General features: G+C 33.6%; 1 protein-coding gene and 1 non-coding gene across 4 annotated transcripts; one reads left to right on the top strand and one right to left on the bottom strand.

Annotated features, from left to right (window-relative positions):
* The first annotated feature begins 4,467 nt into the window (after positions 1-4,467).
* On the top strand, positions 4,468-4,554 carry TRNAM-CAU. Its single transcript is given in 2 exon segments — positions 4,468-4,505; positions 4,519-4,554. It is a non-coding gene; the product is annotated as a tRNA-Met (tRNA).
* Positions 4,555-4,710: 156 nt separating this feature from the next.
* On the bottom strand, positions 4,711-8,612 carry LOC124927875 (filament-like plant protein). Of its 3 annotated transcripts, none has more exons than XM_047468368.1 (5): positions 8,320-8,612; positions 7,716-7,904; positions 7,127-7,325; positions 5,647-6,914; positions 4,711-5,363 (listed from the first exon to the last, which is right to left on the bottom strand). In XM_047468368.1, the coding sequence occupies exons 2-5, from the start codon at positions 7,824-7,826 to the stop codon at positions 4,956-4,958; spliced, it is 1,986 nt and encodes a 661-aa protein (XP_047324324.1). In that variant the 5' UTR covers positions 7,827-7,904; positions 8,320-8,612; the 3' UTR covers positions 4,711-4,955. The 3 variants fall into 3 exon arrangements, with proteins under 3 accessions (XP_047324324.1, XP_047324322.1, XP_047324323.1); XM_047468366.1 differs by having other exon boundaries at positions 7,716-7,910; XM_047468367.1 differs by lacking the exon at positions 8,320-8,612 and having other exon boundaries at positions 7,716-8,198.
* Positions 8,613-25,171: the final 16,559 nt, after the last annotated feature.

Below are 25,171 nucleotides of genomic sequence, written 5' to 3' on the forward strand. Positions count from 1 at the left end.
GAAGAGAGATACTTTGTAGGATAAGGAGTCGGAATTCTGCGCGATCTCGGCAGACCTGCAATGGATGGACACGTGGAGAGTATTGAACCGGTTTGAGTCCGACGTGGCAGCATTATCTACCACATGGTTTTCTTCTCTCTCTAGAATTGTATTGTATCTTCGTCTTTTCCGACTTGCCAACTCGGATGATGATATAGATATATATATCTTCTCTATTCACCGCCATTTTCAAAGCTGTGAGCTGCACGCACGCATAACTACTTTAATCATATGAATGAATAATAACTTAATTATAGTATAAATAGGTTTATCTTGTATTAATTTATATAAAAAATAATACTTCACTAGAGGAACTCGTTTATCATGAATTATTTAAAAAAAATCAAATTATAAATTCAAATTTGATAAAAATAAATAAATTAATTTCGTCTATGTAAAAATGTTTTTATTGGGAAATGTTCTACGATCAGTTTTTAGGACGACATTTGGTGTAGTATTAGAAGTTTAGTTACTACGTATCATGACCTTACTTCCATTGATATATGTAAAAATGTCAAGAACATTTTAATTTTAATCATCTGTCTAGTGGTTTCGTTAATTAGTCGAACTGTATACATAGAAGGAGATTAAACATTAAGGAGATTACGTCTCATAATCGAGTTTACTTTTGTTAGACGCAAACAAGTGTCCCGTCTGATCAAAACGTTATACGTTGGGAAAATATTAATAGTTTTCATGTGGGGTATTATTACAAGTTGTTCGCTAAGACAATTCTATATATTTTTTTGTTGGAAGAAACTTTGGGAGTCAAAAATTTCATTCAAGATTTTGTTTTTTGGATTGAGCGTTATTCACGGTGGAATTTTTACGAATGATACGTGAATGAAAAAATGTTGTATGATAGTCTCACAAGGAGAGATTGAATCAACAACTCGCTTACTTTTACATTGTCGATGGGTGACTAGTATATGAAGTCTTTTGTGGAGTATTACTGAAATTTATTGAGTGATGTCGGAGTCTTTGAGTAATTACGGATAAGTTTTGATTGATATAATTAATATGACATGTCTACATATTTGAGCAATTACCATCTCAATTATTTTTTGGTGGATTATCTAGTTAGAGAGAAATCGTTGAACTTTCAATGATTATAGTTATTCGATGCGTATCATTCATAATATTATTATTATGACGCTTTCTGATATTCGTTCAAGAAAGCCAGTAAAATTCGTCGAGTGTTAATCGTTCTTCTCGAAAATTTACGAGCTCGATAACCTATTAAGTAACATTTTTTGTCTTTTCATGTCATGTTTAAACGATTTTGATCAATTTTACTATGCATGGCTTTTTTTTAAATAATATTGTTATATTTAAATTTAAAATTTTAAAAAAAGTAAATTAAGAATTTTAATAATTTTATTGATAAATTAAATAATTTAATTATTAAAAAATATATAATACAATAATAAACTATTTAAAAACATCCAAATAAACCATAAACAAGCTATTAGAGTGATATAGAAAGAGATGAAAAAATTCTCTTTATAGTTTTTAATAATTTGTATAAATTATTTTAAATTTTAATAAATATAATATATATTATTTTAAATTACTTAGTAATTGTGATTTCTTAATTTGTTACATATAAAAAAAATGTAATTAGTAAAAAAATAAAAAGTTAATCAGCAAATAACTAAATAAAATATTATAATTAATAGAAATAGTAATATGATAATTAGGGACATTTGTTACGTACAAGTTATATGGATATAAATTGTAAGGAGTATAATTTGTATAAGGGTATTAAGATGTATAAATTATATAAATTATTAATGTTTGGTTAAAAGAATAAAAGATGTATAAATTATATAAGTTTTATAATTTTATGTATGGTTGTTGGTATAATAAAATAGTAAAAAAGTAAAAGATTATTTTATCTTTGTATTTATATAAATTATTTTAATATTTATCTTATTTTAATTAATTTATTATTATTATTTATATTTAAATTAATAAAAAAAGTAATCAACATATAAATATTTGTAATTAAATAATAATGCTATATAATTATATAAGTTCTTTATTTATATATATATATATATAGTTTTTTATATTATTTATCAATAATTAAAATTGTTAAATATATAATAAGAAAATCACACCAAAGTTATTGAACCAATATCATTTATTGAAACCTATACCGAAAAGAGCTAGAAGACTAGTCTCATTGCCTAAAGAAAACAAGTCATTGTTCTTTAAACATTTTTTAAAAAATTAAAAAATTAAAAAATTTAAAAAATTTGTTTGCCTTTTAGAATTGAGTGGTTTCCACGAGAGAGTAACTCTTTTCACTCCTACTATACTATCGTAAGTAAACAAATAAGAAGATAAGTTGTCTTAAGAATTTAGGTTAAAAATAAGAAGAATGGCTAAAATGTTTGATAAATGAGACCAAAAAAAAATAAATGAAAGATTAAAAATGGAAAAAAGGAATTTTATTGAAAATAGGGTTAAAAAGGGAAAAAAAATTTATATTAATATACTGTTACAACATTATACCCTATTTAAGTTATAATTAAATTATACCCTTAACTACACTGTTTATAAAAAAAAATATTTTTTGACCAAACATGAATTAAAATTTACTATATAGACATTAGTATCATATATGTATATCCAACCAAATGGAGGAAACAAGAAACAATTAAATAATATAATAAGAAAATAAAATCGTTGTATGCAGAATTAGACGATTTAGATGTACAAATTATTAAAAGTATCGAAATATATTTAGAATCAATAATTGTTATTAATTTAGTTTTTTATTATAAACAGAGTTAAAGTTGATTTGTTTACAAATTTATTAATTAAATAATAATAAATCATTACATCATCTTCTTCTTTTTCACTTTTTCTTTCTCTTTGTTATTCTTCACACGTCTTTTTTTTTATATTTTTTTTCTACAATCTTATCTTTCTTCATCTTATCCCTTATCTCTACTTTTTTCTTGTATCCACTAGTCCAATAAATTTAGAATTAGTAAAAAAAAACCGTAGATCAAACGAGGATACTTAATAACTTATCAAAAATCACGAGTTAGATTCTACCGAAATCGTTTTTAATAGAATCTAATGTCATGTTAATTTTCCTAACTTAAAAAAAAAACTTATTAGAAAATAAAATATGATAACGGCTGCTAAAAATATTAGAGTCATGGAAGTAAGCATTTGAAGGAACATTGGATAAGTAGCTAATTAAATACATATCTCTATTTCTTGAAAATTCATGGGCCTACAAATGATACAGGGTGTTGCCTTATGTTGTTGCCTTATGTCTCAAATGATGACAACACACAGGAAGACCAATTCTTAATATTAGCTTTGGTGGTAGATGTTTATTTTGAGACAACAAACTTTGTTATATTTTGAATGCGTTCATGTTTAACTTTAGATTTCATTTAAACTACGGGACGTCAACGAAAATCAAATTTGTAAAAATAAGTCAAGTAGATTCGTAGACGTAAAAGGAGAAACGGTCTTAAATGTATTGAGGAGATCCCAAATTATTTTTAGGGTTATGTTCGTTTAGATTTTAGGTTGAAGACGAAGTCAATAAAAATGGAAATTTAACACTTTTTCTAGTAGAGTTAACGATAAAAATGTTAAATAAGCCATTTTTTTTTTATCGTACTTGTATTTAAATGAACTTTTAATAATTTATATGTCTAAATGAATTAGAAGATTAATTTTAAATAAAAAAAATTAAAACTATAAAAACAACTTAAATATAATATTTTATTTTGTTGAACTTTTTACAGGTTGACTAGAATGTTGACCTACATTGAGAGTTTGGGTTTCCTTGCATGTAATACATTAAATATAAATAGATATCAATAATTTGTGTTACTAAATAAAATAACTTCTTTAAGTTATAACTAACTTTTTGATCGAACAGTCATCAAATAGACCTTGCTTGTGTTGGGAGAAGTAAAAATATGTCAACAAAGAACTTTGATGAGATCACTTTTTTTTCTTTCAATATATTGATTAAATATTTAAAAATTAATCAAATATAATACAAATTTTTGATAATAATAATAAATCCAACATCTAACTAGCTTATCAAACTAAAAGCTAAAAAAAGGTCAAGAAAAATTTATAATTGTCTAAGATATCTAGTTGAAGAAGTGGTTCAAGAAAGAAACAAACAATTAAAGTTCCTAGAAGACAAAATAAGAAATGAGTAAAATTATTTCACACATACTTATATAATTTAAAATTCTTAAATCAATTTAGTTTAAAAGCTTTTTAACCTTTTCTCTCTAATACTATCTTATTGATTCGGTAATAGTCTTGGTTTCTTTTATTTGTTTTATTGGTTGATAAAATCACAATTTAAATATAATTAACTTCAAAAATATTATTAATTTAAGACTATAGACTCACTATATTTCAAACTCACAGCAAGGGGTGGTGGCGCAGTTGGCTAGCGCGTAGGTCTCATAGCATTTCTGAGTTATCCTGAGGTCGAGAGTTCGAGCCTCTCTCACCCCATTCATTTTTTTATATTCTTAAAATTATTATTGTTGCATTATATTGAAAGTTATTGAATGTAGTAGAGTATATTTAATTGGAAATTTTTACATTTTAATGTTTTTAGTGAATTTCTTAAACTAGATTATTGGAACTTGAGCCATTGCTGGTTGGAAATTAAAAAAAAAAAAAACATAATTTGGATCACACAAAATCCCAATATTGGAAAGGAAAGAAACATTATCCTGATGATTGATACTGTCATACATGGATCTCTTGATGATCATTCAACCATAAAACAGTAGAGATCCTGAATTTTACATTTGTTGTCAATTAAACAGAATTTAATCAACAAATAAATCTAGTATGAAACAAACAGTAATCTCTCTAGAACTCACACAACTAACAACAACAATCTATGTTTATGCTTTTGGCGGGTCTTCAAGCTGAACCGCACTCTTACTTCTTGAGAACAATTTCCCAAACCCGTTTCGAGTCTTACCAGAAGAAACATGATGATGATGATGTTGTCCAGATGACGAAGAATTAGATGATGAGGTCGAAGAAATTGGTGATTCAATATTACCATTTTCCAGAGGAGCAGAAGAGGCTTCTCTTAATAATGCTCCCTTAACATTTTTGGGTGTGATTGCTTCGTTAGAGTGTAACTTCCATAAATGTTTGTTTGCACCAGCCTTGGAGAATCCTGGTATGTTTGCAGTATCTATCAAAAAATCCTCCAATGTTGCTAGAGACTCGAGCTGTCTACCCAATGAAGCAATTGTTTTCTGGCACTCCGATAGCTTACAAGCCGCGACATCTATGTCTTCCTGTTAATACAAATATATAGCTAAATTGTCATTTGAGTCACATCTGTATGAAATTTCTCCAACTTGTTAAACATATAAAGTCTCATAATTTGGGCTCTTTTGCAATGTTGATAATGACATGTAAGGCTTGTTATGTTTGTCATAATTACAATGATCCAATTGACTTCTAATTTCAACTTTGGTGATGTTCCATTGGGATGGGATCATGCTTGTGACATAATATTAATTTGCAAATAAAGCATAAGGTATGTTTTTCATGGAAAAAAAGTTAAAGATCACTGACCTGTTGTATTTTCGATTTGGCATTTGAAATAGCAGCTTTCTCCAATTCCATGCACTGGGTTTTTCTTGTCAATTCTTCTTCTAAAAGCTTACATTTTTTGGTCATTTCAACAGATAAATTTCGTTCTTTTTCCACTTCTTGATTCAAGCAGTCAAGATTTGAAGACATGGTATTTGAAATAGCAGCTTTCTCCAATTCCAAGGACTGAGTTTTTCTTGTCAATTCTTCTTCTAAGAGCTTACATTTTTTCGCCATTTCCACAGATAAACTTCGTTCTTTTTCCACCTCTTGATTCAAGCAGTCAAGATTTGAAGACATGGTACGTCTCTCAGTTTCCATATCCATGAGTTGAAACTCCAGCAATTCCCTTGACTCTGTTGCATTCGCTAGCTCACTTTCCATCTCCTCTAATCTTGTTTCAGCCTCTTTCAGATTATCTTGGCTCAAAGTTAGGGCCTTCTCCAGTTCAACTTTTTGTTCCTCAATCTTTCTCACATTCTCTTCCAACTCAGCCACACGGTTACTCATTTCTTCAACCTTTTGTTTCAAAAGACTTTCTTCATTAACCATCTGAATGTCGGTCTTCGTCTGAGTTTCAGGCAATGAAGCAAGCCGTTCCATCTCCAAGAAATCATCCATTATATCCATCCCCATATGAGAGCCAACTGCATACTGGCAATGGCTTGTAGCCATTAATTTCTCATTCATCAGCTGACAATGGCTTGCAGACGACTTCGGTTCTGGTCCATTTATGGAAGATGATTTACGGGCAATGGCTTGTAACCTTCGACAATCAGCCTCAAGCTTTGCCACCTTTTTAATGCTTTCCAAGTTCTGCTTACTGGCTGTTTCAGCAACTTGGGCACTCAAATCCCTCTCAATGATTCGAATTTCCAGCTCTTCGGATTGGGAAAGGAGTTCGGACTTGAGAATATCGTTCTCTTGCTTTAGAGACTGGAGTTCAAGAAGTATATCAGTATTATCAACTGGAACAGGAGATTTGTTATTTGCTTCATCCAGCTCTGTTTGGAGCTGCTCAATCCGATTTTCCAGATCGGTTCGGGTGGATTTCCATTCATGAGCCATCTCAAACATGGATTCATGAATCTTTTCCCCTTGATCATCTTTTGACTGTCTTAGTTGTCTAACACATTCCTTTAATGCACCATCTAGATGGGATACTCGCCCTTCTAATGCTAGTTTTTGTTCAACTGTTGCATCAAGTTGTTGTTTCAGAGAAACAGCCTCATTTTCAGCCTTCTCCCAACCTATATATATGATTATTTTGGAGCTCAAAATGTTATAATCCAAGTAAATAAGGTATTTAATCAATGAAAAGAATAGACAATACCCAATAATATGGGATATACAAATTTAACATGGTTTGATAATCGAGTTGTTCGAGTCACACATTCAATACATGATATAGAGTTGTTCAAAAGCAAAAACGGATTCTCTAAAGGATTTATCAAGACTTTACCTGCAACTGCTTCTTCAGCAACTTTGGCATGTTGCTTAGCCAAATCTTCTTTAGCACTTACATTGACAAGAGCAGCTGACAGTTTCGCTGTCAAACTCTTAATCATCGTCTCGGTAATCTCATCATCGCTGAATGCAGCTTTTGACGTTACTTCTGGTGACTGAATGTTGTGACCAGGTGATACTTCTTTTACTAATTCCTGTTCAACCATCAATCAGATGAGCAAAATGAATAATCAAGAACCAATAACCATTCATTCTTATGTTTTTTCTTCTGTAAATAAACCAAAAACCAACTCTCCAGGTTGTGATGGACTTATTCAACAATAGACAGTTTTGTTATCAATGTTTTGTCTGCATTTGTTATATTTGTCAAAAATCACACTATTTTTTGAAATAATCTAGATCATGATCTAAAAAACAGTTTGATTAGAAAAAAATAATAATTTATATACAAAATGAAGCAACACAAATCACACAATAATAGATCATGATTTATAAATTATGGCAAAATAATACCCAATTTTTTTTATCGGATTCAAAAGCAAGCAAATATATCAATGAATCTGGAGAATTCTGAATTTACTAACCTGATCATCAGAGTATCTCTCCGAGTGTGAAGACATTGATCCAGAACTTTCAGATTCACCAGGGCTTTTTTCGCCAAACTTTCTCTTCCACAACCATTTCCTTTTCTCCATTTGTGACTCAAATCAAATCAAATCAAACTGAACTAAATTCTCTCTTCTGAATGCATAGACTTTTATATCAAAACCTATCTGTAACTAAGAAGATAGAACAGGATAAGAACAATTTAAAAGCCAAAATAAGAATTTAAAATCCTAAAACATGACCCTTAACAACAACCCTGCCCTATTTCTACCAGAATGACTTAGCTTGTCATTCTCTCTTCCTCACTTGCTTCAAATACACCCCACTTACCATCCACAAGACCCACAAACGACCTAACAAAAAATTTCTAGTATGAAACAAGCCAAATCAAGCATTCAATATAAGAATACAATGACTAGTGACTACATAACAAAACAAAAGAAAGAAACCCAGAATCAGAGAGAACCCATCAAAGTTGTAACAATGCAGCAGATTCAAATAAGTGAGTATTAAGACAAAATGAGACAGTGAAATCAGTTGGAAGGAAACAATTTGGAAGCAGGGGATGGCATTATTTCTTACCTCTTTGACTGAAGAGAGAGGAAACCCAGATGGGAACAATGAAAACAAAGACGGGTCTTTAGCTCAGAGAGATTCCAGAAACCAACATGAAAGAATGAATAAAAAATTACCCAAGTCAGTTGAGATTGTCAGAAGAAGAAAGGGGGAAATCTTGAAAAATAATCTGGAATTTAATTTTCTTTCTTTCTCTGTTTTGGGGTTTAGGCTTCTCTTCTCTCCCCTCCAATGGAAAGATGATTTGGGCATGTGATAAGCTGTGAAGGCGCTCCTCTGAAAGCGAAACAACGAGGTTTTCAATGCACCTTTTCTGTCTTTTTTTTAATATTAATATTAATATTTATATATAATGCCTTTCTGGACACCACCATTTCTTCTGCTAATATTACCGTTTATTTGAAATTAAACACCTCCTCTTATTCCCGCCCACAACACTACCACCTCCATTCATTTTGGATTTTTAAAAAAAAAACAATTATCAAGTTATATTTTTTTATTTTATTTTTGTAATTATCTAATATTTCAAATTTCAAATAACCCAGCATTTAACATTCTATATCACAATTTAAATTAAGAGATTATGTAAATTCATTATCAAGTATAAACTTGTAAAAATCAGATTTTATTTTAAAAAGTTGTTTTAAAATAATTATTATTTTTTATTATTAATTTTTTTTATATAATGTAATAAACTATTATTAGTCATGATTTTCTACAAATGACTTTTATTTTCATTTTAAAAGTTGTAAGTGAGAATAAATAAACTATTCTTGTCACTTAAGTTATTATTATTATTATTATTATTATTATATATATATATATAAAAGTATCAAATTATTTAAAAAATAATAAAACAAATATATTTAAAACAGTTATATTTATAAAAATTCATTTATTTAAATACACAATAGCTTTTTTTTTTACTATCAATAATAAATTTAAAATTTGGAGTATATTGGTCTGTCATTAAAACCATATCCACTCTTACCTGGCCTTGTTTTATTTTTGTTTTCTTTTTTCTTAACATATTTTTAAATAAACATTTTAATTAAATAATGATATTTTGAATTTTATTTATTATGAAACTTAGGGTTTGTTTGGATTTATTGAAAATTTTAAATAACTTGAGTTATTTAAAAAATAAAAATTAATGTTGATTTTGAGGAAGTGAATTTTTTTTAATAAAAAAACTTAAAAAGATGTTTATATATAATAAAAAAAATAAAAAAAAAAATAATAATTTAAAATAAAATATATTTTAATATTTTAATTAATAAATTGATGATATAAAAATTTAAATAGATAATAAAATAATATTTAATTATTTTATGTTATTTAAATAACTCAATCTCAATGTAAATATTATTATTCTTTATTTCAAATCATAAAATGAGAGGACCACTAACACATTTCTTTCTCTTTTTACTGCCCTCCTTCACATAGATTAAGGTTATATATGTTTGATCCATTTAATGTCAGGATTATGATTGGTCGGTGAGCACTAGCCGATTAATGGGACGGTTTAATTTGGTTTTTGTCTGGGTTATTTTCGAAAATTTTTATTTTTGGTAAGATAATGCGATAAATGAAAACATGAGTGAGTGATTGTTTGATTTGGCTAATAGGCCATCAATATATACTGATTAAGAATAGATTGTTACACTAGTTTGAAGAGCAAGTTGAATCAAACATGTTTTGTTTTTCTACAAGAATGATATCTTATGTAATAAGTTGAATCGAATATACTTGAGTTATATCTTGTTTAATACTTAATATATACCTTAGAGATTTTAGTTTACAAATTTTAAAGATTTCATTTAAGATAACTTATTAAGGCAACAAAATTAAAAAAAATAAATCAAATATCTCATATTAAAATAAGTTGGAAATTATAGGTCATGAATATGTAAGTTATGCTAGTTAGATTTAATTTATTTGATTATATTCAAATTGAATACTCAACTGAAATTGTATTTTTTTACTCATATTTGGAGGACAAGACTTGGGGGTTTAGATAGACCACTTATTGGTTGTGTCTGGTTGGTCAGATTCTCCAACTATTCTTATGTTGTTGGAGATTTCTGATTTTATATTTTTATAGTATAGCTACAGTTGTGGTGTTATCATGTCCCATGGATAAAAATAAAGTTGGTGCCGAACAATTTTCTTCGTTAGATTGACAAAAAAACAATTGAATATTTTAAGTATTTTGATTGAACGGATAAAAAAAATTTAGAATTAGAGTATGTTTCAGAAAATGAAATAAAAAATTTGGATACAAAATTGTAAATCAATGTGGGTCTTTGTCTCTCTAATTTTTTTTTAAAGAAATGAAAGGGTCATATCACTTCTCTACTCAAAAAAAATATTTGTGTGCATGTTACACTCAATCAAGAATTTGAGTTAGTGTGTTCAAAAAAAATCCCCAAAAATAATGCTCGTTTATTATTATTATTAAAAAAGGGAAAGCTACAAGCTCACTTCACTTTTAGAGCTCTAATGTGAAACGTTATAATAAGAGCTTGGTTATTATGAACCAAAAAATGAGTCATGACTTCGCTGGCCATTTAAGGTCTAAAACTTGTTTTTTTTTCGAATTTTGACAAAAATCACAATCAAATTTATCTAATAAAATGCTTTCATTTTCCGGTCTCTAATTGGTTGTCCAATTTTTTGCATCTATTATTTTTAAAACTCGATTTTAACATTATTTATAATTTTAAAAAATAAATGAAATATACCAAAATTCATAATTTTTCGAGATCTATAAATAGAGACCACTCTTGCTATATTTTGGAGCACAAAAAAATCACCATTTTCTCCATTTCTTACTAATTATCTTCTTTTATTTACAATTATCCACAATTAATACTAAACGGACGGAGATTTTGAGTTCTCGAGTGAACGTATTGTTAGGAATTTCAAGTTGAATAATACTTCCTATTGAAATCAATTGATCTGATTAATTTCACAAGTCAACCAAATCATACTAGCAGATCAGCAAAGTAATAAAGAACACCAGATTTACGTGGAAAACCCTCTCAACACGGAGGGTAAAAAACCACGGGGCAAAACCAACAGATTTCACTAATCAGTAAGAAACCGATACAATTGTTCCTCTCAACTTTAAACCTAAAGTTGAGTTATACATACAGAGAAACTAATTTCATTCAAACCCAAACAAATCTAGGTTTGAGAAAACATGAAATTCCCTTTACAAGTAAGAGAGAAATGAACCTGAGGGTAATCAAGACAAAGAAGGTGATACTCTGTTCTCCTTCTCTTCTTCTTCCTCTATATCTTCTTCCCTTCTTCTTCCTCTGTATTTTCTTCACTCTGTTTCTCTTGATCTCTTCACAGAACTCTCTCAGAAAATTGTGGTAGAGAGAGAAACAAAATTAGGGTTTATTTGGTTTTATATTGCCTAATTGGGCTGGACCCATAAGGCCCAACAATCTCCCCCTCCAGCCCACGGAGAGAGGCACACCGATCTTCAAGTCATCACTTGGTATTCACGCCGACAAACCGACAACAAAGCTCAAACTTGTCTTTTGGAACTATCTTCGTAAACATGTCTGATGGATTCTTATCAGTGTGAATTTTCTTCAGCTTCATCTGCTGGCTTTCTATTGCATCTCTTAACCAATGAAATCTCACATCAATATGCTTAGTTCTGGAATGATATGTAGCATTCTTGCTCAAATCTATAGCACTCTGGCTATCACAGAAAACAACTGCATCTTCTTGTTGCATACCAAGCTCCAAGAGAAATCTAATCAACCACAATAGCTCTTTACCAGCTTCAGTGGCTGCAATGTATTCTGCTTCTGTGGTTGACAAAGCCACACATTTCTGCAGTTTGGATTGCCATGACACGGCTCCCCCTGCAAAAGTAAACACATAACCTGAAGTGGATTTTCTGTGATCCAGATCTCCAGCCATATCAGAATCAGTGTAACCTTCTAGCACATGTTCACCATTTCCAAAACTCAAACACAAATTGGAAGTGCCTCTTAGATATCTAAGAATCCATTTCACTGCTTCCCAATGTTGTTTTCCTGGATTAGAAAGGAATCTGCTTACCACACCGACTGCATAAGCTATATCTGGCCTAGTGCAAACCATTGCATACATCAAACTCCCTACAGCTGAGGAGTATGGCACACTTGACATTTCATCCTTTTCTTTTTCTGTTGATGGACACAACTTCTTGCTCAATTTCAAATGGCTAGGAAGTGGACAACTTACTTTCTTTGCTCCTTGCATGTTGAATCTTTCAAGCACCCTTTCAATGTACTTCTCTTGTGACAACCAAAGTCTCTTAGCCTTTCTGTCACGAGTAATCTTCATGCCCAATATCTGGCGTGCTTGACCCATGTCTTTCATTTCAAATGTCTTGGACATCTCTTTCTTCAACATAGCTATAAACAGAGCATCCTGTCCTGCAATCAACATATCATCAACATAAAGTAAAAGGATTATAAATTTTCCATTAGGAAATCTTTTGAAGAAAACACATGGATCTGCCTTGGTTTTCTGGTACCCATGACTCATCATAAAGGAGTCAAATTTCTTGTACCACTGTCTCGGGGCTTGTTTCAAACCATATAGACTCTTCTTCAATTTGCAAACCATGTTTTCTTTTTCTTTCACTTCAAATCCCTCTGGTTGCACCATATAGATCTCTTCTTCAAGGTTACCATGAAGGAATGCAGTTTTTACATCAAGTTGTTCAAGTTCAAGATCTAGGCCAGATACTAGACCTAACACTGCACGAATGGAAGTCATCTTTACCACTGGTGAGAAAATTTCCCCAAAGTCGATGCCCTGTTTCTGTCCAAAACCCTTTACGACCAGTCGGGCTTTGTACTTCATAAGTTCTCCATTTTCATCTCTCTTTAGCTTGAACACCCATTTATTTCTCAAGGCCTTTCTGCCCTTAGGAAGCTCCACAAGCTCATATGTGTCATTTTCTTGCAATGACTTCATCTCGTCTTTCATTGCATCATGCCACTTAACTTTGTCTTTATGAGCTTGTGCCTCCTGAAAACTTTCTGGCTCTCCTTCTTCTGTCAACAGGATATACTCTGAAGAAGGGTATCTTTTAGAAGGTTGGTGCTCTCTCTCAGACCTTCTTAATGGGGGCTCTTCTGGCTCCTCTTGACGATGTTGCTCCCCCTGCTCAGGAACACCATAAACACTCTCATCATCATTACTACCATTCATGTCAGAGGTTTCCTCAGTGGCTTCTTCATTTTGTTCATCTTCATCCGTTACTGTTGACTGTACATGTGAAGGAATTGGTATGAGTTCTATGGACTCATCAACCCTCTCTGACTTCTCAATTATTTCTGGACTTATCCCTGTCTGACCTTCAAAGAACACAACATCTCTGCACCTGACAATTCTCTTCTTTTCTGAGTCCCATAACCTGTACCCAAATTCTTCATTTCCATATCCAAGGAAAATACATGGAGTTGCTTTATCATCCAACTTGGATCTTTGTTCCTTTGGAATATGCACATATGCTTTGCATCCAAACACCCTTAGATGTGAGTATGAAACATTCTTCTTAGACCATACTGTTTCTGGTATCTCGAATTTCAAAGGAACAGATGGCGACCTGTTTATGAGATAGCAGGCTGTGCGAACTGCTTCTCCCCAAAACTGTTTTGGCAACTTTGCCATCTTCAGCATGCATCTCACCTTTTCTACAATGGTGCGATTCATTCTCTCAGCCACACCATTGTGCTGCGGAGTTCCAGGCACTGTCTTCTCATGTCGAATACCATATTTGGTACAATATGTTTTAAATTCCTTGGAGGTATACTCTCCCCCGTTATCAGAGCGAAGACATTTCAGCTTACTGTCTGTCTCTCTTTCTACCATGACATGGAACTCTTGAAAGTAATTGAATACCTGGTCTTTTGTTCTCATAAAATAAACCCACACCTTTCTAGACGCATCATCAATAAATGTTAAAAAATATCGATTGCCACCCAATGACTCCACTTCAAAAGGACCACACACATCAGAATAAATCAAGTCTAACACATTATGTTTTCTTTCTGATGTCTGACTAAAAGAGACTCGATGTTGCTTACCAAATGGGCAGTAGTCGCATAGATCCAGAACCTCATCTTTGGTTGAGGGGATGTGCAGCTTCCTCACCAGAATTCGCAGCCCTTTCTCACTCATGTGGCCAAGGCGTTGATGCCACAGATTTAGAGAGCTTTCAGCTTGTACTGCATTCAGATCATCTTTGAGTACCTTCACATGTGTTCTGTACAATGAATGCCACGACTTCCCTTTTGCTACAATCATTGATCCTTTGCTGAGTTTCCATTCACCACCACCAAGATAATGCTTGAATCCATCTTTGTCCAATGCATCACCTGATATCAAATTTAGACGTAAATCAGGAATATGCCGCACATCTTTCAGTGTTAACCGATGCCCCTGTTCTGTCTGCAAATAAATGTCACCAATACCCACAATGCTTGAGTGACTAGTATTACCCATCTTCACTGTACCAAGATCTCCAGCCTTGTACGTGGTGAAGAACTCTTTATTCGGTGTAGCATGATAGCAAGCACCTGTATCAACTATCCACTCAACTCCTTGGTGATCTTCTACATGTAGATATTGTTCCTTTTCACAAGAAAGAATAACTACATCCTCTGCAGTTACTGTGGCTGTGGTATTTCTGTTTTCATCATCTTTCTTCTGATTTTTGCCTTCATTCTGTAGTCTTTTCCAGGCTCTACAATTTTTCTTCATGTGACCTTCTTTACCACAGTGATAACATTCTCTCCCCTTAGATTTTGATCTGCCTCTTGACTTGCTATGGCCTCTTGATTGTTGTCGGTGTTCAGCTCTTCCCCTGTTCTCTGTGACTAGGGCCTGTGCACTATTTGTATTAGTTGACTTCCTTCTTGTCTCCTCATTGAACAAGCTGCTAGTAACTATACTCATAGTAAGCACACCATTCGGAGCTGCATTACTAACAGTCACAACCAATGTCTCCCAACTGTCAGGCAATGATCCCAATAGCAATAAGGCTTGTAGCTCATCTTCTAAGGTCATCTCCATCACTGATAATTGATTAATCAAGCTCTGGAACTCGTTTAAATGCTCAGCAACACCTGTGCCTTCTCTAAATTTCAGATTTACCAACTTTCGGATCAGAAACGCTTTGTTACCTGCCGTCTTCTGCTCATACAATGACTCTAGCTTCTTCCATAGCTCATGAGCACTTTTCTCACTTGCTACATGGTGATAAACACTATCATCAAGCCATTGTCTGATTGTGCCGACTGCTTTCCGGTTCAGTTTTATCCAATCAGCTTCAGCCATCTCTTTTGGCTTTGCACTATCTCCTTCAACTGGCTCATACAGATCCTTACAATAAAGGATGTCCTCCATTTTGGATTTCCAAATCTGCCAGTTATTGTTTGTCAGCCTGATCATAGTGCTACTGCCTTCCATCTGAACCTAAGGGAAAAACACTCTTCAATAGAAAGTAAACCTAACAGCTCTGATACCACTTGTTAGGAATTTCAAGTTGAATAATACTTCCTATTGAAATCAATTGATCTGATTAATTTCACAAGTCAACCAAATCATACTAGCAGATCAGCAAAGTAATAAAGAACACCAGATTTACGTGGAAAACCCTCTCAACACGGAGGGTAAAAAACCACGGGGCAAAACCAACAGATTTCACTAATCAGTAAGAAACCGATACAATTGTTCCTCTCAACTTTAAACCTAAAGTTGAGTTATACATACAGAGAAACTAATTTCATTCAAACCCAAACAAATCTAGGTTTGAGAAAACATGAAATTCCCTTTACAAGTAAGAGAGAAATGAACCTGAGGGTAATCAAGACAAAGAAGGTGATACTCTGTTCTCCTTCTCTTCTTCTTCCTCTATATCTTCTTCCCTTCTTCTTCCTCTGTATTTTCTTCACTCTGTTTCTCTTGATCTCTTCACAGAACTCTCTCAGAAAATTGTGGTAGAGAGAGAAACAAAATTAGGGTTTATTTGGTTTTATATTGCCTAATTGGGCTGGACCCATAAGGCCCAACACGTATTGTGGATATCAATACGTATTTGGTCAACAAATACGATGTTACAGATAAAAACACGCACCTGCTACTGAAATCGGACTTGGTCGAAAACATATGGCAATTATATGGAGCGACTAATATGTGAAATATGGTTGTTGGTGGTGTTCTCTTAATTATCGTCGTCTGTTTTAATTTCTACTATATTTAATTTGTAATTTTCTCTATGATAACAATGTATTTTAATTTCGTGTTTATTATCATTTAAAAATTAAAAAACATTATTATGTATAAAAATTAGAAATTAAATATTATTATTATATTTAAAAATTATTTATTATTTTTTTAATTTAAAAATAAAAATAATATTTTTTAATTCATGATCAAGATTTTTTGGGTTATGGATAAGAATATCATTATTTATGATCAAAACTTTATAACCAAGATTTTGGTCATTGTGCTTATTCATGACCAATAAAATCTTGATCATGAATTAAAAAATATTATTTTTATTTTTAAATTAAAAAATAATAAATAATTTATAAATATAATAATAATATTTAATTTCTAATTTTTAAATATAATAATATTTAATTTTTAAACAAAGGAAGATAATTAGTAAAAATTGTGATTTTTATGTGCTCCGAAATATAGCAAGAATGGTCTCTATTTATAGATCTCGAAAAATTATGAATTTTGATATATATATATATATATATATATATATTAAAAAAATTATAAATAATATTAAAATCGGGTTTTAAAGATAAGAGATAAATAAAATTTGGGCAACCATCATATGGTGACAAATGACCGCATTTGATTGGATGACTTTGGTTGTGATTTTTGTTATAATTTGACAAAAACCAAAACCCAATGACATGATTTTGGTTTTGGTCATGATAAATTGACAAGATCAATCATAACCATCATCATGACCCATTTTGGATAAGAATGGTCTAAGTACCCTGACCAAAATCTTGGTCATAAAATTGTTTTCATGATGATAATGACAAAAAAAAAAAAAAATAATTATTACTCTATTTTTATGTTTATAAATAATAATTAATTATTATTTTTATTTAACAATAATAAGACATTGGATCCCCAAACATTTTACTCCAAGTACTTAAATGCTATCAATAAGAAGACAAGTATTCTCTTATTATTATTGTTACAGAGATTTAAACTTATTTTCTTAAATTTTATACTTTTGTCTCACGATTATTGCCTTATATGTTATTTTGACATTACATAACATAATTTAGATTTTTGTCTTGAGATAATTTATTACATGTTCAATTGATTTAATAAGACACTTTGTATAGATATCCCATATTCATAATCATATTACATAATCTTTCCGATTTGGCATCATTTCCATTTATCCTAAGATCATACACTTTTGTGACACCAATTAAGGAGACAATGCTTATGAAATCATATATTAAGTGGGGTCTTAATTTGGGAACCAATTTGTCTCATCTCTTTTATCATTTTTCCAATGGCAGGACCCCAATCGGGAAATTTGATGAAATGGCCCCCATAACAGGGGAAATTCCAAAAAGGGCCCCCGCCTACTAAAGTTGGCAAAAAGGGCCCTTTTGCCCCGCGAAATGTCGGAAATACCCCTCCGGCGCCATTTCTTACGCTCAAAGACGCGAATTACCAATCACGCGATTCATCTAAATCGCGTGAGTTCATCACCGCGATTTAGATGAAACGCGTGATTGGTAATTCACGTTTTTAAATGTACGCGATTTACCATGCACGCGATTTAATCTAAATCGCGGTGATGAACTCACGCGATTCAGATTAAATCGCGTCCATGGTAAATCGCGTCTTTAGTCGTATATATAATATTTCGGCCCTAATTTAAAACAAAACCACCCCGATTCTCCCTCCCACTCCGACTTCCAAAACCACGTCTTCTCAACTGCCGACTTCCTTCAACATCGATCAAGATCATCGTTCCTCAACATCGTTCCTCGTCCAACATCTTCGACTTTCCACCGTCTATTCGACATCATCGTCTTTCCACCGTCTTTTTGACATATTCCGGTGAGTTTAGGGCTTAATAGTTAGGGTTAGGTGTTGATGTGTATTATTCCGTTTATATTGATTTATATTGATGTATTTAGGGTTTAGGGTTTGGTTCTGGTTTCGTTTATGTGTGTAAATGCTTTTAGGGTATATGACGAGTATTGTATCAGTGTTCTTATTCTGCATGCATGCATTTCACGCTTATTCATTCATTTCTCGTTTAAGAAATGACATTTCCGTTTTTGTTATGTGCTTGTGAAGAAATGGTATTTAGGGTTAGGGTTTAACTTTTGCTGCTTTACTGCACCTTAATAGAATGCCAATGAGACAGGTTTCGTGTTTGTTATGTGCTTGTGAAGAAATGGTATTTAGGGTTAGGGTTTAACTTTTGCTGCTTTACTGCACCTTATTAGAATGCCAATGAGACAGGTTTCGATGTTATATTAAGAAATTTAGTCAACACGTGCTCCTAATTTGCCGTGCTGAATCAAAAGCCATAAATGATCCACACTGTATGTTCACTTTCTTGGACCATATTGCACTTGCTATAGGAAGCAAATATATCTTTCACTTTTACCTTGATTGAATGCATTTCTAAAAGTTGATCAAGTGTTAATATGTTTAATTGGAGGCTGCATCTAGATGAGTGTTCTTATATTGAATACATTGATTGTAAAATCCTTTTTGATGAGTGGATGACTCGGGAATATATATGTGCATCTATACACTAGATGCTATGATTGAACTGGACCAAACTATTTTCTGTCATGATTTATTCTGTTCCATTTTTGTTGTTGGTCTTACTATTTAATTAAATACTTATTTTGTTTTGCTAATTATCATGGTGATCCCATCTTCTTCCTTGTTTTGTAGATGGAGTCCACTACAATACCCGAGTTTGCTGGGAGGGTATCCTGGAAAACCAATATGGGAAATATTGCTGCCAAGTTTGCCAAGATGAATCTAACTGAAAGGGTAGAGCAAACCCAATTCAGATTCTTATTTAAAGGGCACCCGTTACTGCGTTTCTCAGGAATGATTATACACCACATGCTCCTCAGGAAGTCCAGCTCAAATTCTATGGAGATGAAGTTCCTTGTGAATGGAGAAGAGCTGTGCTTCGGGATGAGGGAGTTTGCATTGGTTACAGGTCTCAATTTTGGGAGATTCCCTACTGAGCAAACAATTTTCAACCAGGTTGAAGAATCTCCAACTTTGGTTCTTAAATATTTTAAACGTATTCCACTTATTAGAATAGCAGACCTTCATTCAAAATTCCTGTCCTGCTCTGATAGGGAAGATGCATGGAAATTGGGGCTGGTATACCTTGTTTCCCATTATCTCTTTGCCCTTGACCCGAGGAGGATAATAAATATGAAACTCTTCAGCATGGTCGATGACATCGACACCTTCCTCAATTTTCCATGGGGAAAGGTGGCCTTTAGAGCAACCATGAAGGGTTTGAGCAGAGACCTTGATCGCTACAGGCAGTTGTATCTGCAGAAGAAGGATGCCGCCTCGGGGAAGAAGAACAAAGACAAAGAAAAAGATGTCGATGTTTCTTATACCGTATATGGGTTCGCACTAGCCTTACAAGTGTGGACTTATGAGGTGATCCAAACTTTTGTCCCCAATCTTGCAATTAAAACGACGCTTCAAACTGAAGAGCCTGTCTGCCCAAGAATAATACAGTACAAATCAAAGAGGAAGAGCACTGCCTCTGATCTTCAAACTGCCCTGCAAGGCACGATTGTTAAGCAAATGGAATTGTCTGAAGAAGAGAAGATCTTATATGCTGGGGATGACTTTGAAGATATGGGAGGTAATGTTTATGATGTCCTTTTTGATCTTGACTGCAGAAAGAGGAAATTTGGAGATATTGACGATGGAGTTCCTCATAAAAAAACTGTCATGAGGAAGAAAAGACAAATTACTCCAGCCAAAGCCAAACCTTCCCCAAGAAGAAGAACCCGCAACCCTACCCCCAGCACCAGCACCAGCAGCTCTTATTCAGTCGAGAGCGCCACGAGTAGAAAAGACGAAGAAGAAGAAGAAGACGAAGACGAAGAATCCTCTCCCCCAACTCCAACAGCAACAACTCCCCACGATAGATGTAGATTGGATCAACTTTCGAAGGAGCTAAATGAATTCAAAACTGTAATGAGAAAGGAACTGACTCTCTTCAAAACTGAAATGAGAAATGAAATAAGGCTCATCAAAACCGAAATGAGAGATGACATAATTCTCATTAAACGGATGTTAAAGCAACTACAGCAAGGGGAGAATGATGTGGTGAACACTGAGGACAATGATGTGGTGATTTTGGAGAAAGACAATGCTGTGCTTGTGGAGGAGAATGAAGTTGAGGTATGTATTTCTTGTATTTCCTTGAATTTGGATAATTGGTGCATTTCTTGCATTTCGACTAATTGCACAGGCTTTTCTGTTTATTGTAGGATGGACAAGAGGAAGACAATGATGTGCTGATTTTGGAGAAAGACAATGTTGGGCTTGTGGAGGATAATGAAGTTGAGGTATGTATTTCTTGCATTTCCTTGCATTTGTATAATTGGTGCATTTCTTGCATTTCGACTTATTGAAGGCTTTTCTGTTTATTGTAGGATGGACAAGAGGAAGACAATGTTGGGCTTGTGGAGAAAAAAATTGTTGAGGAGGACAATGAAAATGAAGAGAAGACAGTTGAAGATGGTGTTAAAAATACTGAGGTATGCATTTCTTGCATTTGGTGCAATTCGCGCACTTTTCCTAATTCTTGCATTTGGACTAATTGAAGGGCTTTTCTGTTTATTGTAGGATGGACAGGAAAAAGACATTGTTGGTCTCTTGGAGAAGAACACTGTTGGGGAGGGGGAGGACAATGAAAATGAAGAGCAGACAGTTGAAGATGTGGAAGAAAATTTCGAGGTATGCATTTCTTCCATTTGGTGCAATTCGCGCACTTTTCATATTTCTTGCATTTGGACTAATTGAAGCGTTTTTCATGTTTTTGTAGGATGGGCCGTTGTTGGAGATGGAGAATGTTGGGAATTTGGAGGAGAAGACAGTTGAAGATGGGCAAAAAAATTTCGAGGTATGCATTTCATGCATTTGGTGCAATTCGCGCACTTTACCTATTTCTTGCCTTTGGACTAATTGAATGGCTTTTCTGGTTTTTGTAGGATGGGCTTTTGTTGGAAATGGAGAAGACAGTTGAAGATGGGGAACACAATACTGAGGTATGCATTTCATGCATTTGGTGCAATTCGCGCACTTTACCTATTTCTTGCCTTTGGACTAATTGAATGGCTTTTCTGGTTTTTGTAGGATGGGCTTTTGTTGGAAATGGAGAAGACAGTTGAAGATGGGGAACACAATACTGAGGTATGCATTTCATGCATTTGGTGCAATTCGCGCACTTTGCCTATTTCTTGCCTTTGGACTAATTGAATGGCTTTTCTGGTTTTTGTAGGATGGGCTTTTGTTGGAAATGGAGAAGACAGTTGAAGATGGGGAACACAATACTGAGGTATGCATTTCATGCATTTGGTGCAATTCGCGCACTTTGCCTATTTCTTGCCTTTGGACTAATTGAATGGCTTTTCTGGTTTTTGTAGGATGGGCTTTTGTTGGAAATGGAGAAGACAGTTGAAGATGGGGAACACAATACTGAGGTATGCATTTCATGCATTTGGTGCAATTCGCGCACTTTGCCTATTTCTTGCCTTTGGACTAATTGAATGGCTTTTCTGGTTTTTGTAGGAAATGGAGAATGTTGGGAATTTGGAGGAGAAGGTGGAGGAGCAGGTGGAGGAGCAGGTGGAGAAGCAGGTGGAGAAGCAGGTGGAAGACAATGAAGATGATGTTGAAGAGAAGGTTGAAGAGAAGGTGGAAGAGGAGGTGGAAGAGGATTTCGTTGTGAAGAGGGGTAGGAAGGGGGCGCAGAGGGGTAGGAGGGTGGTGCAGAGGGTGGAGGATAATGAAGATGAGGTATGCAATTCTTGCATTTGGACTAATTGAAGACTTTTGTTGCCTAATTCAATGATTTCTTTGTAGGTGGACGATGATTTCGTTGTGAAGAGGGGTAGGAAGGGGGTGCAGAGGGGTAGGAAGGGGGTGCAGAGGGGTAGGAAGGGGGTGCAGAGGGGTAAGAGGGTGGTGCAGAAGAAGGTGGACGATCATTTCGTTGTGCAGAAGAAGGTAGAGAAGAAGGAGGACAAGCGGATAGATGACGATGTGGTGGTACTGGAAGATGCATCCCACATCCTATTTAAGAGAAAGAGGACGGCGTCGAAAGCTGTACTTAGTCCCTATGTCGTCCCTCGGCCAAGAAAGAAGACGATTGTTGTGGATCCTATGTCGACTTGTAATGAGCAACTGAGGAAAGAGTTCAGGAAAGAATTTGCGAAAGGGGCTACATTTAAAGACGTTCAACTCCCTGATGGTGCTGGAGACCTTAAGTTCTTCACTACAATTCTGAGGTTAAATAAGTGGCTAACTGATGTGGAGATGAATGCAGCAATTTGTCTGCTAAGAGCAAGAGCAGTCGCCTACCCTAAGTCGTACCCGGAGGATTTCACCATCTTAGATTGCCAGTTTGGCCCTTTGGTTACTTCATACTATGACGAATTTGTTGCTGACTCGGTTGATCCAGAAAAACCAGAAGGCCATACTTTCTCTGACGTCTTTTACCACTACCACTGGGGTAGAGAAGATAAACATATGCCCGGTTGGAGCAGTGTTGATGTTATTTACTTCCCCCTCAACCTCAACAACCTACACTGGGTACTGTGTGTTATTCGATTGCAAGAATGGAGAATTGATGTTTATGATTGCGATCAGACAATTTTCAATGATGAAGAATTAGGAAAATACTTGAAAGCCATTTGTGAGATGTTGCCGCCCTTCCTTCATAAAGCAATGTCTGAAGTTGAAATGGCCAGGTATCCTAACATGATAAATGAAACTTTTAGATTTCATAGAATCCCACACCCTGAAGTACCAAAAGCAGAATGGAGTGGGGACTGTGGCGTTTTTGTATTAATGTATTTAGAGTACCTGACTGCTAAACTTGGTCTAGAAAATTGCATATCAAAGAATATGCAAGTATATAGAGAAAAGTGGGATCACGCGTTTTATTGTGAAATGCATTCACGTGTTTCATCTAAAACACGTGAATAAACTCACGCGTTTTAATGTGAAATGCATTCACGCGTTTCATCTAAAACGCGTGAGTTTATTCACGCGTTTTAGATGAAACACGTGAATAGCAACATTGTTCCTTGTTCCTTGTTGTTTGAGTTATGTGGTGAATATGCGTGAATAACAACATTGTTCCTTGTTGTTTGAGTTATGTGGCGAATAACAACATTGTTCCTTGTTGTTTGATTATACACAATACACGTGAGTTATGAGGATAAGTTATGATATTGTTAAGATAAGTAATAAAGCATAAATAGAAGAATATTCAGTAATATAAACCACCATAAATCATAAATATCCAAATTAAGTATTGTTATAAACCATAAATATCATAAATATCAAAAATAAGCCATAAATAGAAGAAGAACAGTAAGTCTAAACAACTCCAAATTAAGTAAGCAAATGCTGCAAATCACAAGCAGCAACAGATTGAAGCAACTTTGTATGAGGAACAACATGTTCATCCAATATGCTTGACAAAGCAGCCGCTGTCTCAAAAAGCCAATTGTCGGGGAGAACATCAAAATCCTTTTCAATTGATCGATACCTGCTGTCTATCTCGAAGTATACTATTATAGTTTTCGCATCCCTTGGCTCAGCAAATGGATAATCTGGATTATCCGATTCTTTAATAGTACCACCTCCAGCAACTATTAACTCAATGAGATCCTGTTTGTAAAGTGTGTTGAAATTCCCTACAAATATGAAAATGTAACCGTCGAACAGTTTCGAACGCTGAAAAACCAACAAAGAAGATAATTTCAGTTATCATGCAAAAAAAGAAAAAGTACAGATAGGAGGAATAATACCAAACTCACATTATTCAACAACAGAAGTCTGCCTTTTCTAGGACCACCTTGGGCTCCATGATTATCATGTTTAACCTCATAAGGTTCCTCATCAACACAGTTTTCTGTTTCCAATGATGATTTTATCCCTAAACAAATGTGTATGAAAATAATTTTTAATCTAATTTAACAGACATATGTATGAAAATAATCTTGTTAACAGAGACTCACAATCAATAGTAAGGACCCATTTCCCGTTCAGAATTGCCTTCAATACTTTTTGAGTTCGGCCGCATGCACCATTGGGATCAGTGTAAGCAATAACATGAGTTACATCTTCTCTCCACTTCGGAGACACCCTTGCACCAAAAGTGCGAGCAAATTCAACTATCAACAACTGTGTAAAACAATAATATAATGGTTATTACATACAAAACTAGTTAATATGGACATAGTAGAGAGAATAGAACATACATTATTTTCAGGTGATAATTGATTGGGACATAAGGTCATAACAGTGTTTGTTGCCTGCATATTATAAAAAAAAAAGAGTTGAACGAACTGAGAAAACAATTTTATTAAAATCCATTTTAATACATACCATTTTGTTGAACGAACTGAGAAAACCACACGGCAGCTCCTGATCTAAATACTACAATATCCATCATTATAAACAGCAGAATATACATCAATAGCTAACCATACAATATTCATGTAATTGAAAATCAACAATCAATCAGTATATATAGGAAAAC

This window comes from Impatiens glandulifera, chromosome 2 (genome assembly GCF_907164915.1).
Source record: "Impatiens glandulifera chromosome 2, dImpGla2.1, whole genome shotgun sequence".
Lineage (NCBI taxonomy): Eukaryota > Viridiplantae > Streptophyta > Magnoliopsida > Ericales > Balsaminaceae > Impatiens > Impatiens glandulifera.

Coding starts and splice junctions, on each gene's coding strand:
- LOC124927875 (XM_047468368.1), bottom strand. CDS start 7,826: ATGGAGAAAAGGAAATGGTTGTGGAAGAGAAAGTTTGGCGAAAAAAGC. Junction 6,915..7,126: donor TGCTGAAGAAGCAGTTGCAG/GTAAAGTCTTGA, acceptor TCATATATATAG/GTTGGGAGAAGGCTGAAAAT. Junction 5,364..5,646: donor CCAAATCGAAAATACAACAG/GTCAGTGATCTT, acceptor TTGTATTAACAG/GAAGACATAGATGTCGCGGC.